At 38.6% G+C, this 19735-nt stretch overlaps 1 protein-coding gene across 1 annotated transcript; it reads left to right on the top strand.

Annotated features, from left to right (window-relative positions):
• Positions 1–8373: 8373 nt before the first annotated feature.
• GNGT1 (G protein subunit gamma transducin 1) lies at positions 8374–19231 on the top strand. The gene is made up of 2 exons (XM_060156089.1): positions 8374–8469; positions 19103–19231. The coding sequence occupies exons 1-2, from the start codon at positions 8374–8376 to the stop codon at positions 19229–19231; spliced, it is 225 nt and encodes a 74-aa protein (XP_060012072.1).
• Positions 19232–19735: the final 504 nt, after the last annotated feature.

Genomic DNA, 19735 nt, shown 5'->3' on the forward strand with positions numbered 1-19735 from the left:
AAATACAAACTACCTTTTATGTGATAAGAAAAAAACCCTCAGCTGAAAAGAATGATTTATAGAGTGATGTAGTATAAACACAGTAAGAGATAAGAAAGTTGATTTTGTTTGCTGCTTCAACCCCTAGCAATCAAGAGTGCCTGGTCTGTGGTAGTTACTCAATAAATATTTGCTGAATAAACACATGCTTGTTAGCTGCTATCATTTTATTGGTCCACGTACAAAGACAGAGGGAAGAAGAGTAGCTACATACAGATATAAAGCGATAGAGGTATTGCATATGTGTGTTCAGCACAGTGTCTGGCACATGGTGAATGCTCAAAAGTTATTAACTAATCATCACAACAAACTCACTTTCCTTTATTAATTTTGTCTCAACTCCCTCCCTTTAGAGGGTTAGTGTTTAATCCTTTGTTCTCTTCTCTTTCCTATTCATCCTGGGTATTCCCATCCATTCTCATGGCTCTCTCCTAAGCTCTGGCCTTTCCCCTCAACTCCAGACTGCCCATTCAAATGAATGTGTAACAAGCATCTTAAACATGGGATTCCCCTTCTCAAGTCTTCCTTATCTCAGGAAACAGCATTCCTTCTTCATTTGTTCAGACCCAAATCATTGATGTTATCTTGACTTTTTCTTGACTTTTGATCTCTCAGCATATCCTATTATCTCTACTTTCAAAATATATTTAGAATCTCACCACCTGTCCCCACCTCCACTGCTATTACCCTGGTTTTAGCCACCATCATGTCTCACCTTAATTACCGAAATTGTCTCTTCTCTGCTTCTACCCTTGCCCTCTATGGTCTAGCCTCAAAATAGCTGCCAGAATAATGCTACTAAAATATATGACAGATAGTATCACTCTATTACTCAAAACCCTCCAGTGTTCCCTAAGTCACTGAGTGAATCCAGAGTCTTTACAATGGCCCGAAAGACCCACGTGATCACTGATACCATAAACTACTCTTCCCCATATCACTTGGCTCCTCCCAGTCGTACTAGCTCACTGCTCCCTGGAATAATCTTCTCTTATAATCAATAATAAGCAATAAGCATTCATGGCTCACTCCTTCAGGTCTTCATTCAAATAGCATTGTCTCAGAGAAGCCTGCCCTGGCCACTCTCTCAATAATTGAAATACTTCTCTTGACACTTCCTATTCCTTCTCTGTTTTATTTTTCTCCTTAGGACTTATCACACTATATTGCCTCATTTAATTTTTTTTTAACCTTATTCATTGCCTGTCTCCTTCATTAGACTGTAAGTTCCCTGTAGGCAAAGTTTTCTGATTTTTTTTTCTCTGCTCTACCCTCAAGCATCTAGAATAGTGTCTGGCACATAACAGCACTTGGTAAATATTTGTTGAATGAATGAATAAAATGTTAGCTGTTATTCTTTAATAGTCCCGAGTATAATGTCAGGATGAAAAAGAACAGTATGAGACAAAATTTATACCCATATGATTACAAGCTTATTGTACATAACAGAGTGAATTTGTTTCTGAAAAAAATGTGTCAAACTGAATGTTTATGAATCAACATATTTAAAGTGCTAACATTTCTATTTCAAAGAATCTGTGATTGACCCTCTGTATAAAACAAAGGACTTTTAAAAATTAATTTTAATAATTTCCCCTAATATAGCCCTTATAAGTTAAATATTTTATTAGTCAAGTTTTCTTTTTTTTTAAATAAATTTATTTATTTATTTATTTTTGGCTGCATTGGGTCTTCGTTGCTGAGCGTGGACTTTCTTTAGCTACGTCGAGCAGGGACTACTCTTCATTGTGGTGCGTGGGCTTCTCACTGCGGTGGCTTCTCTTGTTGTGGAGCACGGGCTCTAGGCATGTGGGCTTCAGTAGTTGTGGCACGCACGTTCAGTAGTTACGGCACGCGGGCCCTAGAGCACAGGCTTAGTAGTTGTGGCACACGGGCTTAGTTGCTCCATGGCATGTGGGATCTTCCTGGACCAGGGCTCGAACCCGTGTCCCCTGCATTGGCAGGTGAATTCTTAACCACTGCACCACCAGGGAAGCCCTAGTCAAGTTTTCTTACTTCAAAATATGTTAGTCTATAATTGGTAAAAGCAAACAGGAAACAAGTAGCCTTTTGACTTTACACTAGGCCGTTTTAGTTCTAAACAAATTATCAAGAAACCTATGGAAACTCTGAAAGACATTAGTGAGACACTGAGCTACTCTACGTAGTTCTATCCTCAACATCCCTAACCAGTACCTACAAAACCAGTGAAAACCATAAACAACATGACAGTTTCAAAAGGCCCCCTAGGGGGCACTATTGCTCCCATTGAGAACCAGTGCTCTGTGGATGGGGTACAGCTCTGAGATACTTTCTCCCCCTCCTCTTCTCTTCTTGGGTTTTTTGGGCCTTAGCTCCTCTGATAGTAGTAGTGCAGGATGGAGGAAGAAGTAAAAGGTGACATATATTCTACCTAATGAGGGTATGTTTCTCCCCTGAATTAGCTGTAACTGCTACCTTAGCTTGTTGGTCTGTGAGTCTCCAGTCCTCCCGTTATATTCTGGTGAAAGTGGGAATGGGGATACTTGGTAACAGTTCCAGCAATCTGATCTAGCCCCTCTTAGGTCTTCCCATGGAGGGTGGCCCAACCTGGAAGTTTAGAATATAAGTGGCCTAGTTAGTGGAGGCACTGGGGGGATGGAGGTGGTTAGTGCCCTTGGTTGTCAACTCTGTGCTTTCTTTCTCTATGTAATTCTGGAGTGATGGAGTATATATATATTAAAAAAAAAAAAAAAAAAAAGCAAACCTACTCTTTTAAACTAGTTTGAAGAGGGTAACTGAGAGAAGTGTGCTAGAGTGGAAAACATCCTAGACCAGAAAACAAACACTTGTGTTATAGCCCCAGCTCTGTTGTCACCAACTGTGTGATTTGGGGCATTTCAATTCTCTGGATCACCTTTGCCTCATCTGCAAAATGGGACAAAGAGAAATTAAATGATAAAACGGCCAAAAAAACACATGAAAAGATGCTCAACATCACTAATTATTAGGGAAATGCAAATCAAAACTACAATGAGGTATCACCTCACACTGGTCAGAATAGCCATCATCAAAAAAATCTACAAACAATAAATGCTGGAGAGGGTGTGGAGAAAAGGGAACCCTCCTACACTGATGGTGGGAATGTAAATTGGTACAGCCACTATGCAGAACAGTATGGAGGTTCCTTAAAATACTAAACATAAAACTACCATATGACCCAGCAATCCCACTCCTGGGCATATACCTGGAGGAAACCATAATTTGAAAAGATACATGCACCCCAGTGTTCATTGCAGCACTATTTACAATAGCCAGGACATGGAAGCAACCTAAATGTCCATCAACAGAGGAATGGATAAGGAAGATGTGGTACATATATACAATGGAATATTACTCAGCCATTAAGAAATAACAAAATAATGCCATTTGCAGCAACATGGATGGACCTAGAGATTGTTACACTGAGTGAAGTAAGTTAGACACAGAAAGACAAATATCATATGATATCGCTTATTTGTGGAATCTAAAAACGGGTACAAATTAACTTATTTACAAAACAGAAGTAGAGTCGTGGATACAGAAAACAAACTTATGGTTACCAGGGGATAAGGTGGAGGAGGGATGAGATTGGGATTGACATATATACACTACAATATATAAAATAGGTAACTAGTAAGAACCTGCTGTATCGCACAAGGAACTCTACTCAATACTCTGTAATGGCGTATATGGGAAAAGAATCTAAAAAAGAGTGGATATATGTATATGTATAAATGATCCACTTTGCTGTACACCTGAAACTAACATAACATTGTAAATCAACTATACCCCAATAAAAATATTTTTTTAAAAGAGTAATTAAATGATATTATATCTGAATCTTTTATTTTTTTAGTTTGTAATTTTATATTTTCACTATAATTAAAATGAATATATGTATATAACTATATATTCAATATAATAAATTTACATATAATTTTTAAAGATTCCACTTTTATAATTTTTGAAGGTTCTATATTATTTATTTATTTTTTTAATACATCTGTATTGGAGTATAATTGCTTTAAAATGTTGTGTTATTTTCTGCTGTACAACAGAGTGAAACAGCTATATGCATACATATATCCCCATATCCCTTCCCTCTTAAGCCTCCCTCCCACCCTCCCTATCCCACCCTGCTAGGTCATCACAGAGCATGGAGCTGATCTCCCTGTGCTATGCAGCTGCTTCCCACTAGCTATCTATTTTACATTTGATAGTGTATATATGTCAGTGCTACTCTTTCACTTCGTCCCAGCCTGCGCTTCCCCCTCTGTGTCCTCAAGTCCATTCTCAAAGTCTGCATTTTTATTTCTGCCCTACCACTAGGTTCCTCAGTACCATTTTTCTAGATTCCATATATATGCATTAGCATATGGTATTTGTTTTTCTCTTTCTGACTTACTTCACTCTGTATGACAGACTCTAGGTCCATCCATCTCACTACAAATAACTCAATTTCATTTCTTTTTATGGCTGAGTAATATTCCGTTGTATATATGTGCCACATCTTCTTTATCCATTCCTCTGTCAATGGACACTTAGGTTGCTTCCATGTCCTGGCTATTGTAAATAGAGCTGCAATGAACATTTTGGTACATGACTCTTTTTGAATTATGGTTTTCTCAGGGTATATGCCCAGTAGTGGGATTGCTGGGCCGTATGGTAGTTCTATTTTTAGTTTTTTAAGGAATCTCCATACTGTTCTCCTTAGTGGCTGTATCTATTTACATTCCCACCATCAGTGTAGGAGGGTTGCCTTTTCTCCACACCCTCTCCAGAATTTGTTTCTAGGTTTTTTGATGTTGGCCATTCTGACTGGTGTGAGGTGATACCTCATTGTGGTTTTGATTTGCATTTCTCTAATGATTAGTGATGTTGAGCACCTTTTCATATGCTTGTTGGCCATCTGTATGTTTTCTTTGAATCCTTTTAAATCCTTGACTTCAATACAACTCTGAGCATTTGAACTCTCCATGCAGACAATATATGCTGTGCTTCTCTGTGTATCTAGGTGTCCCTGAGGGTGGTGAGAGTTTTGATCCTCACTCTTTGAAATTTTTCATACAAGACCCATGGTATCAAATTTGGCAAGCGTTCTCAAATCTTCTAAGATTCACCTCCACCAAATGAAGTGTGTTTTGCTTAAATTATTATTAAATATGGTGAATCACAGCATTTTAGAGTTAAGAAATCATTTGTTATTAATATGAAGTTATATACTGGAGGGGAGCAGAATATGCCACCCCAAAGTATTCCTCTCTGGCATAAAGAGTATTTTGAGCTAATTATTTTTAAGAAACAGCAGACACAGGGGAAGCCATGAAAACCAAGTAGAAGTTATCCTCTTATAAGAGACATTTACATTTATAAGGGAAATCTCCATTTGTAATTGTGTCTCCCTCTCTGTACCAGAAAGAGGAGGATGAATCTAAATCTCTAAAAGCACTTATCAGTGGAGAAGGCAGCAACTCAACTCTCATAACCCTTGTTTACTGTGCTTTGCCTGCTAACCTCCCATGTCTGACTCTCCCTCCCCCTCCCCAGCATCTTCTTTTGTATTTAGCTGGAAGCAGCGTTTAAGGTGGTGGCTTGGGCCATTTGTGGGAGTTACTCAGTTTTCCTGGGTCTCTCCCACGTATACAGGTGGTATATACGTTACTAAACTTTTGTTTGTTTTTCTTCTATTAATCTTTTATTACAGGATGGTCTCAGCCAAGAATCTAGAAGTATAGAGGGAACATTATTTTTCCTCCCCTGCAACATCATGCACTTTTCTCTATGTCTAGGTGAATATTTCTGATGTAAGTTGCAAGTGACTTTATCAATACTTCATCATTCTCTTCTGTATACCAAACAATATACAAAACAGTACACAGCGATAAGGACATAAGCTATGAAAGATATGGATGCTCTTGTAAAGGTCTTTACAGTCCTTCGTGTCTTAGAGTTCTTAGAAGCAGAGCCTAAGACAGGGACACTTGTCCAAGTGATTTATTGATGGTGAGCTCTCAGGAGAAATCTCTGAAGGAAGGAGGAAAGCAGGATGAAGGAGGAGAAGACAGGCAAAGATGCGGTTTCAGAAGTCTAGCTTCATCCTGAACCCATGGGGTGCTCAGGAAGTTTCTCAATTACACCAAGGCTTTTCAGCCCAGAGGCAAGTTGTCTGGGCTATTAGAACCCCACTTCAGCCAGCCATTTGCTACAGGACACCCACAGGGGCCAGTTGTCATAATCTTCCAGACATCACCAGCTGAAGTGGCTTCCATCAGCTAAGGATAAACGTATGTAAAGGTTTGGTGGTCAACAACTGCAGCTTCTGGAGGTATAAATACCCCAACCTGGAAAGGGAAAGGGGGGTCTGGGAAGGGCACCAACGGCATCTACTACACATGGTATTAAAGGAGCTAAATCATGTCCACATGATATCCTTTAAGAGCATTTATAAAGCCACCTATCAGCAAGTGACATGTAAGACAACACAATCTGAAACTCTAGACGTACAGAGTAAGTGAGTAACATCAGGTAACGTGTACTGAGGGCTTGCTCCATGCTATGCAGTGTTATGTGATCTTTATTCTTCTCAGAAAACATCTACAATGTAGGTACTGTTATTGCTCCTATTTCCTAGTAAACTGAGGCACAGAGAGGTTACATAACTTGATCAGGACCACACAGCCAGCAAGTGCCAGTGAGTGATCATTTCATTGGCAATATATGGTAAAGCTTTACTGGAATAGAGAAAATGAAATTCTAACCCCTTCCCCAAATCAAAATCCCTTAAGTTGGGCCTCTATTTTAACAAATTCCTAAAGTGATTCTTCAAAGTCACTGCCAAGTGGAAAACATTTTCCAAGATGGAGAAAAGTTGTGCAAAAGACAATGTCAACAGGTAAAAATGATCAGCAGAAACAGAGGTGCTTGTGAATTTTTGCAGGTAGTCTGAAGGGAGTAAGAAGGAAGGTAAGAATAACACTGAGAATGGGCTCTTGAATACCAAGCAATAATTACACAGGAAGAAATAACTTTTTTGTTGTCATATTGATTCTTAAAATAAGAACAGAATAAAATAAAAATTAAAAGGATAGGAAACATTGGCTTTGGGTACCCATCGGGTACCTCTGTGCTGGCCTATGTAGGTATTTATCCCTAAAAAATAGGTTAAACTACCTCTTTTCCAGAGAAGAACAGGATATTATAAAACAAAGAAGGAAAATAATATTTCCTCAAATGTTTTGGAAATGAAAATACTATATAAATGCAAGGAAGTAAGTTAATTGCTGAAATGTGATTAGCAGTGTATTTTTATGTAGATGTATGATGTTGTTTTCTGAAATAACATGTGACCTGAATGTGTCTACTTTAATAAAAATATGTCGTCATAGAAGTTGGACCAGAGAAACAAAAGAGAAGAGAGGACCTAAAGAGGACAGACTATAAAGCGTGATGCCACTTGGCTACAATGAAATATTTTCCAGGCAATTTCATACAGGAATCACTAGCTACTGTGCCATCTTTCCCATTGCCCATTGATCTAATTAAGAAGAAGAAGACATTGCTAAAAGGGCAGAAGAGTCTGTTTTTTTATGATATACATCAGGAGATCAGACTCCCCGCATCCCCTTTATCCTGCTGCATTTGCTCATCATTGCTGTCCAATTCGTTGTGACAATTACATACAAAAAAATTCCAGGAGAAACACATCTATGTAGTATGCTAGTTTGTTTCTAACTAACAAGGTTATTTGTTTGCTATAGTTTCATTCCATTGGTTTATATTTCAATCCGTTATTTACAAGGAACTTATAATGACACTTTTTGTATGTTTCTCTGTTAATACCAGATCAAATACTCCAGCGATTTAGGGGATTAATGGGTAGTCCTCAGAATGACCTCAAACTAACTTAAATGGCATAAATCGTATGGGGGAGGGCTTTGGAGTTGGAGATAAGGGTTGGAACCTCAAGTTTTTACACTGTGTCAAATAAACAGGGAAAAGGAGGAGCATTGGATATTTAAGATTATTTACTGACTGAACTGACCTCTCCCCACAAACCTACTAGCAGGTATTTAGAGTCAAATACTTAGTTTAATCATATTAATGAAGATTATAAGGAAGCTTTAAAACCTCAAGGCTAGTGTGCAGTGCTAGAATTGTTCAGAGAGCATTCAAGAGAAATTGACTATCACAGGAAGTTAAAACAAACAGTTCACTTAGTAGGTTAAGAGCTGAGGGAAGGGTTGGCTAACATTAACTTGACGTGAGTCTAGCAATTCAGGTGTATAAACTTTCTACCTTTTCAGCAGGCAAAAGATGCCAGTGATCAATATTGAGGACCTGACAGAAAAGGACAAATTGAAGATGGAAGTTGACCAGCTCAAGAAAGAAGTGACACTGGAAAGAATGCTGGTAAACTGCTGCTCTGTTTTGAATTTTATTTTTAAACTAGAGATAACTGTAGCACTACCAGGTTAAAAACCATTGAAGGGGAGCAGAATTTGCCACCCCAAAATATGCCTTTTTGGCATATGGATTCTTTTAGGCTGATTATTTTTGAAAAATAGCAGACGCAGGGGAAGCTCTGAAAACCAACTAGAAGTTACCCTTTCCTAAGAGACAGTTACATTTATAAGGGAAATCTCCATTAGTAAGGGTGTCTCCTTCTCTGTGTCAGGAGGAGAAGCATGACTCTAAATCTCTAGAAACTCTTATCATGGAGAACACAAGGATTAGATCTGCTTAACAGCCTTACCCTTGTTTGCTGTTGTTAAAAAACAAAATTCAACTGAGTAAATTTGAAGATATAATTGGCTTTATTAAATAATTCATGAATTGGGCAGCATCCCATCTAGCAAATAGAAAGGCTCACCAAGGAGCTGTACAAAATGGAAGGTTTTTATAGGCACAAAGGGGTGGGACAAGGAAGTCATAAACAAAAGAAAGAATTATTTCAGGCAGGAGCAACTTCCTTTGTGGGAAGAGCAGGGGTCTATCATGCAGATTACCTCACTAGTGCTGATCAGGAAGTTACAGATTGACAGGTTTAAATTCCACTCCTGGGAAAGGCTGAAACTGCAGTTAAGTTAGGTATTAAGTTTTGGTTTGTTGATGTGGAGCTTTGTCCATTTAGGGACTGTTCTTTGTTTTTGCTGTGTTTTGTTTTTTTAATACTGTGCTTTTCCTTTTTTTTTTTTTTTTTTTCCCCGAATAAAAAACGTGTATTTGGGGTGTTAAGAATTACAGTTCAGGAGACAGATTTGGGTAAAACGGAAAGAGTGTTCCAGGGAAGAGAAGGAGTCAGGGGCTTACAAAGGCAAAGCCAAGAGGTTGTACTCTGACATAAGGGAGGAAATATTTGTCCTTAAGGGATAGGCTGTCATGAATTATTTTAGGGTAAGGTTCTGGTAATTCTCTTAAGCCCATAACTGGCTCCCCACACCCCTGTCATCTACACCTACCATCTTCTTTGGTCTTTCACTGCAGTGGGTTTTAAGATGGTGGCTTGGACTATTTCAGGAAGCTACTCAGTTTTCCTGAGTCTCTCCCTTGTATACAGGAGGTATACATGTTATTAAACTTCTGTTTGTTTTTCTCCTGTTAATCTGTCTTTCTTATTACAGGGTTATCTCAGTCAAGAACCTAGAAGTGTAGAGGGAAAATTATTTTTCCTCTCCCACATCATTCACTGCAGAAACTCAATATAGTTGAAAACAAGTTGTTCAGATAAAATTCATCAGAAATTAAGAAAATTAATAATCATAATTATCTTTTGATTTAGAGTTAAAATCAACAGTTTGACAAACTATTTTCCATAAGCCAAATCCAGCACTTAGCCTGTTTTTCTATGGCCACTAAGCTAAAAATGTTTTAAAATTTTTATAGAGTTGCTTTATTTGTATTTATTTTTTTATTTTTACATCTTTATTGGAGTATAATTGCTTTACAATGGTGTGTAAGTCTCTGCTTTATAACGAAGTAAATCAGTTATACATATACATATGTTCCCATATCTCTTCCCTCTTGCATCTCCCTCCCTCCCACCCTCCCTATCCCACCCCTCCAGGCGGTCACAAAGCACCGAACTGATCTCCCTGTGCTATGCGGCTGCTTCCCACTAGCTATCTACCTTACCTTTGGTAGTGTATATATGTCCCTGCCTCTCTCTCGCTTTGTCACAGCTTACCCTTCCCCCTCCCCATATCCTCAAGTCTATTCTCTAGTAGGTCTGTGTCTTTATTCCTGTCTTACCTCTAGGTTCTTCATGACATTTTTTTTCCTTAAATTCCATATATATGTGTTAGCATACAGTATTTGTCTTTCTCTTCTGACTTACTTCACTCTGTATGACAGACTCTAGGTCTATCCACCTCATTACAAATAGCTCAATTTCGTTTCTTTTTATGGCTGAGTAATATTCCATTGTATATATGTGCCACATCTTCTTTATCCATTCATCCAATGATGGACACTGTCTTGATTACTGTAGCTTTGTAGTATAGTCTGAAGTCAAGGAGCCTCATTCCTCCAGCTCCGTTTCTCTTTCTCAAGATTGCTTTGGCTATTCAGGGTCTTTTGTGATTCCATAAAAATTGTGAAATTTTTGTCCTAATTCTGTGAAAAATGCCATTGGTAGTTTAATAGAGATTGCACTGAATCTGTAGAATGCTTTGGGTAGTGTAGTCATTTTCACAGTGTTGATTCTTCCAATCCAAGAACATGGTATATCTCTTCATCTGTCTGTATTATCTCTAATTTCTTTCATCAGTGTCTTATAATTTTCTGCATACAGGTCTTTTGTTTCCTTAGGTATGTTTGTTCCTAGGTATTTTATTCTTTTGGTTGCAGTGGTAAATGGGAGTGTTTCCTTAATTTCCCTTTCAGATTTTTCATCATTAGTGTATAGGAATACAAGAGATTTCTGTGCATTAATTTTGTATCCTGCTACTTTACCAAATTCATTGATTAGCTCTAGTAGTTTTCTGGTAGTGTCTTTAGGATTCTCTATGTATAGTATCATGTCATCTGCAAACAGTGACAGCTTTACTTCTTTTCCAATTTGGATTCCTTTTATTTTTTTTTCCTCTCTGATCACTGTGGCTAAAACTTCCAAAACTATGTTGAATAATAGTGGTGAGAGTGGGCAACCTTGTCTTGTTCCTGATCTTAGTGGAAATGATTTCAGTTTTTCACCATTGAGAACGATGTTGGCTGTGGATTTGTCATATATGGCCTTTATGATGTTGAGGTAAGTTCCCTGTATGCCTACATTCTGGAGGGTTTTTTATCATAAATGGGTGTGTAATTTTGTCGAAAGCTTTTTCAGCATCTATTGAGATGATCATATGGTTTTTCTCCTTCAATTTGTAAATATGGTGTATCACACTGATTGATTGGCTTATATTGAAGAATCCTTGCATTCCTGGGATAAACCCCACTTGATCATGCTGTATGATCCTTTTAATATGCTGTTAGATTCTGTTTACTAGTATTTTATTGAGGATTTTTGCATCTATGTTCATCAGTGATATTGGCCTGTAGTTTTCTTTTCTTGTGACATATTTGTTTGGTTTTGGTATCAGGTTGATGGTGGCCTCACAGAATGAGTTTGGGAGTGTTCCTCCCTCTGCTATATTTTGGAAGAGTATGAGAAGGATAGGTGTTAGCTCTTCTCTAAATGTTTGATAGAATTTGCCTGTGAAGCCATCTGGTCCTGGGCTTTTGTTTGTTAGAAGATTTTTAGCCACAGTTTCAATTTCAGTGCTTGTGATTGGTCTGGTTATATTTTCTGTTGCTTCCTGGTTCAGTCCCGGAAGGTTGTGCTTTTCTAAGAATTTGTCCATTTCTTCCAGGTTGTCTATTTTATTGGCATATAGTTGCTTGTAGTAATCTCTCATGATCCTTTGCGTTTCTGCAGTGTCACTTGTTACTTTTCCCTTTTCATTTCTAATTCTGTTGATTTGAGTCTTCTCCCTTTTTTTCTTGATGAGTCTGGCTAATGGTTTATCAATTTCGTTTATCTTCTCAAAGAACCACCTTTTAGTTTTATTGATCTTTACTATCATTCCTTCATTTCTTTTTCATTTATTTGTGATCTGATCTTTATGATTTCTTTCATTCTGCTAACTTTGGGGTTTTTTTGTTCTTCTTTCTCTAATTGCTTTAGGTATAAGGTTAGATTGTTTATTTGAGATGTTTCTTGAGGTAGGCTTGTATTGCTATAACTTCCCTCTTAGAACTGCCTTTGCTGCATCCCATAGGTTTTGGGTCGTGTTTTCATTGTCATTTGTTTCTAGGTATTTTTTGATTTCCTCTTTGATTTCTTCAGTGATCCCTTGGTTATTAAGTAGTGTATTGTTTAGCCTCCATGTGTTTGTATTTTTACAGATTTTTTCCTGTAATTGATATCTCATAGCGTTGTGGTCAGAAAAGATACTTGATACAATTTCAATTTTCTTAAATTTACCAAGGCTTGATTTGTGACCCAAGACATGATCTATCCTGGAGAATGTTCCATGAGCACTTGAGATGAAAGTGTATTCTGTTGGTTTTGGATGGAGTGTCCTATAAATATCAATTAAGTCCATCTTGTTTAATGTATCATTTAAAGCTTGTTTTTCCTTATTTATTTTCATTTTGGATGATCTGTCCATTGGTGAAAGTGGAGTGTTAAAGTCCCCTCCTATGCTTATGTTACTGTCGATTTCCCCTTTTATGGCTGTTAGCATTTGCCTTATGTATTGAGGTGCTCCTATGTTGTGTGCATAAATATTTACAATTGTTATATCTTCTTCTTGGATTGATCTCTTGATCATTATGTAATGCCCTTCTTTGTCTCTTGTAATAGTCTTTATTTTAAAGTCTATTTTGTCTGATATGAGAATTGCTACTTCAGCTTTCTTTTGATTTACATTTGCATGGAATATCTTTTTCCATCCCCTCACTTTCAGTCTGTATGTGTCCCTAGGTCTGAAGTGGGTCTCTTGTAGACAGCATATATACGGGTCTTGTTTTTGTATGCATTCAGCCAGTCTGTGTCTTTTGGTTGGAGCATTTAATCCATTTACATTTATGGTAATATTGATATGTATCTTCCTATTACCATTTTCTTAATTTTGGGGTTTTGTTTTTGTAAGTCTTTTCCTTCTCTTGTGTGTCCTGCCTAGAGAAGTTCCTTTAGCATTTGTTGTAAAGCTGGTTGGGTGGTGCTGAATTCCTTTAGCTTTTGCTTGTCTGTAGAGGTTTTAATTTCTCTGTTGAATCTGAATGAGATCTTTCCTGGGTAGAATAATCTGGTTTGTAGGTTTTTCCCTTTCATCACTTTAAATATGTCCTGCCACTCCCTTCTGGCTTGCAGAGTTTCTGCTGAAAGATCAGCTGTTAACCTTATGGGGATTCTCTTGTATGTTATTTGTTGCTTTTCCCTTGCTGCTTTTAATATTTTTTATTTGTGTTTAATTTTTGATAGTTTGATTAATACGTGTCTTGGAGTGTTTCTCCTTGGATTTATCCTGTTGGGACTCTCTGTGCTTCCTGGACTTGATTGACTATTTCCTTTCCCATGTTAGGGAAGTTTTCAACTATAATCTCTTCAAATATTTTCTCAGTCCCTTTCTTTTTCTCTTCTTCTTCTGAGACCCCTATTATTCGATTGTTGGTGCATTTAATGTTGTCCAAAAGGTCTCTGAGACTGTCCTCAATTTTTTTCATTCTTTTTTCTTTATTCTGCTGTGTGTTAGTTATTTCCATTATTTTATCTTGCAGGTCAGTTATTCGTTCTTCTGCTTCAGTTATTCTGCTATTGATTCCTTTTAGAGAATTTTTAATCTCATTTATTGTGTTGTTCATCATTGTTTGTTTTCTCTTTAGTTCTTCTAGGTCCTTGTTAAATGTTTCTTGTATTTTCTCCATACTATTTCCAAGATTTTGGATCATCTTTACTATCATTACTCTGAATTCTTTTTCAGGTAGACTGCCTATTTCCTCTTCATTTGTTTGGTCTGCTAGGTTCTTACTTTGTTCCTTTATCTGCTGCGTATTTCTCTGTGTTCTCATTTTGCTTAACTTACTGTGTTTGGGGTCTCCTTTTCACAGGCTGCAAGTTCATAGTTCCCATTGTTTTTGTGTCTGCCCCCAGTGGGTAAGGTTGGTTCAGTGGGTTGTGTAGGTTTCCTGGTGAAAGGGACTGGTGCCTGTGTTCTGGTGAATGAGGCTGGATTTTGTCTTTCTGGTGGGCAGGACCGTGTCCAGTGCTGAGTTTGGGGGTGTCTGTGAACTTATTATGATTTTAGGCAGCCTCTCTGCTAATGCGTGGGGATGTGTTCCTCTCTTGCTAGTTGCTTGTCATGGGGTGTCCAGCAGTGGAGCTTTTGGTCGTTGAGTGGAGCTGAGTCTTAGCGTTGAGACAGAGATCTCTGGGAGAGCTCTCAGGGTTGATATTACGTGGAGTCAGGAGGTCTCTGGTTTTCCACTGTCCTGAACTCAGCTCTCCCACCTCAAAGTCTCAGGCCTGACACTCTGCCAGAGCACCAAGACCCTGTCAGCCACACGGCTCAGGGTGAAAAGGGAAAAAAACAAAAGAAAGCAAATAAATAAAGTTATTAAAATATAAAAATTTTTAAATATTATTAAAATAAAAAGTAATTTAAAAAAAGAAGAGAGCAACCAAACCAATAAACAAATCTACCAATGATAACAAGTGCTAAAAACTATACTAAGGTAAACATAAAAATCAGAATCTAGTCAGTCACATACAGCAAACCCCAAGTCTACAGTTCCTCCCAAAGTCCACCTCCTCAATTTTGGGATGATTTGTTATCTATTCAGGTACTCCACAGATGCAGGGTACATCAAGTTGATTGTGGAGATTTAATCCGCTGCTCCTGAGGCTGCTGGGAGAGATTTCCCTTTCTCTTTGTTCGCACAGCTCCTGGGGTTCAGCTTTGGATTTCGACCTGCCTCTGTGTATAGGTTGCCTGAGGGCATCTGTTCTTCACTCAGACAGGACGGGGTTAAAGGAGCAGCTGATTTGGGGTCTCTGGCTCACTCAGGCTGGGGGGAGGGAGGGGTACAGAATGCAGGCCAAGCCTTTGGTGGCAGAGTCTGGCATGATGTTGCACCAGCCTGAGGCCCGCCGTGCGTTCTCCCAGGGAAGTTGTCCCTGGATCCCGGCACCCTGGCAGTGGCGGGCTGCACAGGCTGTCCGGAAGGGAGGTGTGGAGAGTGACCTGTGCTCGCACACAGGCTTCTTGGTGGCGGCAGCAGCAGCCTTAGCATCTCATGCCCGTCTCTGGGGTCCACACTGATAGCTGTGGCTCGCGCCCATCTCTGGAGCTCGTTTAGGCGGTGCTCTGAATCCCCTCTCCTCACTCACCTCAAAACAATGGTCTCTTGCCTCCTAGGCAGCTCCAGACATTTTCCCAGACTCCCTCCTGGCTAGCCGTAGTGCACTAGCCCCATTCAGGCTTTGTTCATGCAGCCAACCCCAGTCCTCTCCCTGGGATCTGACCTCCGAAGCCTGAGCCTCAGCTCCCAGCCCCCGCCCACCCCAGTGGGTGAGCAGACAAGCCTCTCAGGCTGGTGAGTGCTGGTCGGCAGTGATTCTCTGTGTGGGAATCTCCCCGCTTTGCCCTCCGCACCTCCGTTGCTGTGCTCTCCTCCGCGGCTCTGAAGCTTTCCCCCTCCGCCACCTGCAGTCTCTGCCCACGAAGGGGCTTCCTAGTGTGTGGAAACCTTTCCTCCTTCACGGCTTCCTCCCACTGGTGCTGGTCCCGTCCCTATCCTTTTGTCTCTGTTTATTCTTTTGCCCTACCCAGGTACATGGGGAGTTTCTTGCCTTTTGGGAAGCCTGAGGTCTTCTGCCAGCGTTCAGTAGGTGTTCTGTAGGAGTTGTTCCACATGTAGATGTATTTCTGATATGTTTGTGGGGAGGAAGGTGATCTACACATCTTACTCCTCCGCCATCTTGAAGCATCCTCCTATAGAGTTGTTTTAAATAAAAGGGAAAGAAAAATAAAATGAAGAATATGAGACATCATATTTTAGTTTAGCAATAAAGTAAAGCAATGCGTATAGGCATTTTGTTTTTACTTTTCTAAATTGATAAGCTTCTCTTTATTTGATATTGTTGAAATACTTTTAGCCAAGACATCCCCTCCAGCACTGTCATGGCCAGTAATGAATGAATACATTCTATTCCTTCTTTGCAAATAAAAATGAGTTCAGGCACAAGAACTCACTGGTTTCTCCTAAAAACATTTGTCAGATCTTAGAAATGGTTACCAAAAGTCCTCTGCCAGTAGAAGGAGGAGAAATGGCAAAGGAATAAAAGTTTCCACCAAACAGTGACTGGAGCTTAGAAAATGTAGATATGTATTTTAGATTTCTTTGTTTTGGGAACATCAATAGAACAAAAACTCCTTCACAAGTGAGAAGAGTATATTTCATATTTCTTAAAAACAAAACAAAACAAAACAAAAAACCTCATCAGGCCAAAGCAAAAAAAGAAGCTTGTATTATCTTCATACTTTGCTCAAAACTCTTACTCCCAGTAAAAATTGGAATTTTGACTTCTTTTATGTTTATAGTTGTCTCAAACTTCCCTGTTGCCCTTTCCATACAGGCAAAACATGTAATTTTTAAAAGATAAAATTAAATCTGTAAACATCACAGAAGCTTGGAACGCACACCAAAAAAGTTTAAATCCTTATGTTTATAATTGGGGGAAAATAAACTTTTGAGGTAAAGGAGGGTTATCTTTTTCTTCTTTATTTGAAACATCCAAAAGCTGTTTTGTTATTTATATACTCAGGATTATTTTGTAGGCAGTTTGGTTGTCGTCATGTTTACTATTCACTTGTGGCAAGTTCACCTGGGAATTTTTGTTTTGGATAAATATCGCATCCGTCCACATTTGTCAGGTTTTGGGGTTCCTTTGCCCTATTACTCAATGTGTCTTTGCTCTTGGAAGTCAATTTAATCTAGTATCAGACTGCCAAAACTACACATACATGCTCACACACAGAACTTTCCAAGCCTGAATCCAGAGCTCTGACACAGGATAGCATAGTGTCATCACGGTACGTGTAAGTGGGTATCCTCTGGAACCATATTCCTGGTTCAGATTGGGGCTCTACAACTTACTTCCTTTGTAATACTCACTTAAATGAGCTAACTCATCTGTGCCAGTTTCTTCTTCTATAAAATGGGAATAGTAACAATATGTAATTATTATTACTTTAAAAATTATTATTTGTATCTATGAACCAGACCGATTCATAATGTGCCTCAACCTACTTTGCTGTTAAGGCAGCATTATTGTCAGAGTAAGACAACTCTTTGCATCAGTTTCTAAAGCTGAAAGATTTACAATGACTATAAGCAAATATAATAGGCAAAAACTAAAAGCAATCTTTATAGTAATAGCTACCATTTGATTGACTATCTCTGTATGCCAGGTACTTAATGCAATCTGTGTTGCTTCTCATATTTCATAGATGAAGTAACTATACCTTAGATAAACTATTTTAACTAAGGACACACAGCTGGTAAGTGGGCAGAGTCAAAATCAAACCTGGGATGGCCTGAATCCAATGCCCGTGCTCTTTCTACCATGCCATGTAATCCTGTATTAAACTATACAGACTTATAATAAGGCTCCGTGAAATAATTTTGAAGCACATCCACCCACATAGGATTTTAGGTAGTCTGTTCCTCAGGATCCTCAGATCCTAGCCAGGCACTGTCAAAACTAACCCCTCACTGAGTCCTGTTCCTGACAACTGGTTGGGGCCCAAAGAGCTGGTGTTTGGAAGACAGGGGAAGAAGTGAATCTAAATCTCAAGTTTGAATTTTGAGGGGAAAAAAGTGAATCTAAAGTATTGCATATTTCAAATGTGTGCATAAACTCCAAGTATCGTCCTGTGAAGGAGCCACCTGAACAATGTCCTGCCCCCGATTAGAAATGATCTGTTCTAATATGTAGATAATGAGTTTGCAGAGTCTAAGTAATCTTAAGTCTTCTGTCTAATGTTGCTTAGAACTTTCATGCAAAAATGGTGTGAAGATTTTATTAAAACAAAACAATAAATTCCTTAGGTAACTTACAGAATGGTCACTTCATGGACTGCCAAAAATGAAGCAGTTTTGTGTTAATGTCATGAAGGATAAATTAAGTGAAAACAAAACAAGTTGACCATTAAAAGTAATGAATAATTTGGTCCCATGTGTGTATATGCATGTGTATACACACACACACACACGCACACATACTCATACTTACACATGTATAGAACTTTGCCTCTCTCTAAACAGTATGTTACATGGTACATTAACAGGCTCTGGCTGAGTCCATTAAAATACTAAAGCCTGATTTTTCACAGGGTCATTACTATAATGGAGCAGATGACTAAGGAGCAAGCTCATAAGCAAAACGAATGATCTAGTTTAGCCAGTATTTATTTACTGAGCACCAGCTAAATGCAGGCTCTGTTCTAGATGCCTGGGATACATGTGAACACATCAGCCAAAGGTCCCTTTGGAGCTCACCTTCAAGTTTACAATCATGATCAATCATTGTAGACCAGGTTAAAATAAAATTACATGTGTATACTTCTGAGAATCCAGGAGTGGTGACAAGCCTGGAATTTAACAATTATTCATTCCCTTCCACCTTCACAGGTCATATTTTTGGAATGAAGTCAACGATTTAATCTGCTCACTCTGGTAACGTTCTTGACTTGTGCTGTCAGCTGTGTTCTGATCCCTGGACCCTGTCTCCTCTAAAGAAGCTGGAGGCAGCGTGCGCTGAGAGCCCTTAGCTGGAGTATGGCGGCTGGTTAGCCTTTGCCCAGAGATATCCACAAGGACAGGGCAGGGAGCAGCTATTTCTTCTTCTCTCGTAGAAAGTACAAATGCATTGGCAGAAAGCAGAATCACATTAAAAAGATAGAACACACACACAAATTATTATTATAAATGCATTCTTGGATTCTGCAGTATTCTCTATTAAGCCAAATGAGTCATCTCTTTCTTTTTTTCCTTTAAGGTGTCCAAATGTTGTGAAGAAGTAAGGGATTATGTTGAAGAAAGATCTGGGGAGGATCCATTAGTAAAGGGTATCCCAGAGGACAAAAATCCCTTCAAGGAGCTCAAAGGAGGCTGTGTGATCTCATAAAAAAAAATTTTTTTAATTCCATGGAATATCTTGAGCTTTAATGACATACTGTTTGGTCATATGTAATAATACTATTAAGCATGTACATGAATTTTAAAATTATAAATATGAGCATTTAATAAAATTTGGACTGTGATAATGCATAAGTCTATGCTTTTCTTAAAGTACTTAGCACAGGGTTTAACACATAATTGACAACAAATATTGATTGACCCATTTCTTTAACAATAATATGTTTTATAAATGAGTCTATATTATTCCGGATGCCAGCATGTAGTTAATGTTTTATGTTTGTCCATTACCCTTTCAGCACTCTTAATTTCATGGTTAGACTTGTATTTTCCCCAACCTTTCACTTACTTAGAGAATTAAGAAATCTATGCTTTTGATTCACAGAAAACCTATCTTGGCAGAATGTATGCTGTGAAGAGTTTTGTTGTTGATGTTCTGTTTTTTGTTTCCCTCTTTCAACCCCCAGTCAGCAGCAGTGGTTGTAACATAACC

The sequence above is a fragment of the Lagenorhynchus albirostris genome, chromosome 8 (assembly GCF_949774975.1).
Source record: "Lagenorhynchus albirostris chromosome 8, mLagAlb1.1, whole genome shotgun sequence".
Taxonomy (NCBI): Eukaryota; Metazoa; Chordata; class Mammalia; order Artiodactyla; family Delphinidae; genus Lagenorhynchus; species Lagenorhynchus albirostris.

What these genes read in the sequence shown, in the direction of transcription:
- GNGT1 (XM_060156089.1), top strand. Translation starts at nt 8,374, where the DNA reads ATGCCAGTGATCAATATTGAGGACCTGACAGAAAAGGACAAATTGAAG. An exon ending in TGACACTGGAAAGAATGCTG is followed by an intron (nt 8,470 to 19,102) that starts GTAAACTGCTGC and finishes TTTTCCTTTAAG; the next exon opens with GTGTCCAAATGTTGTGAAGA.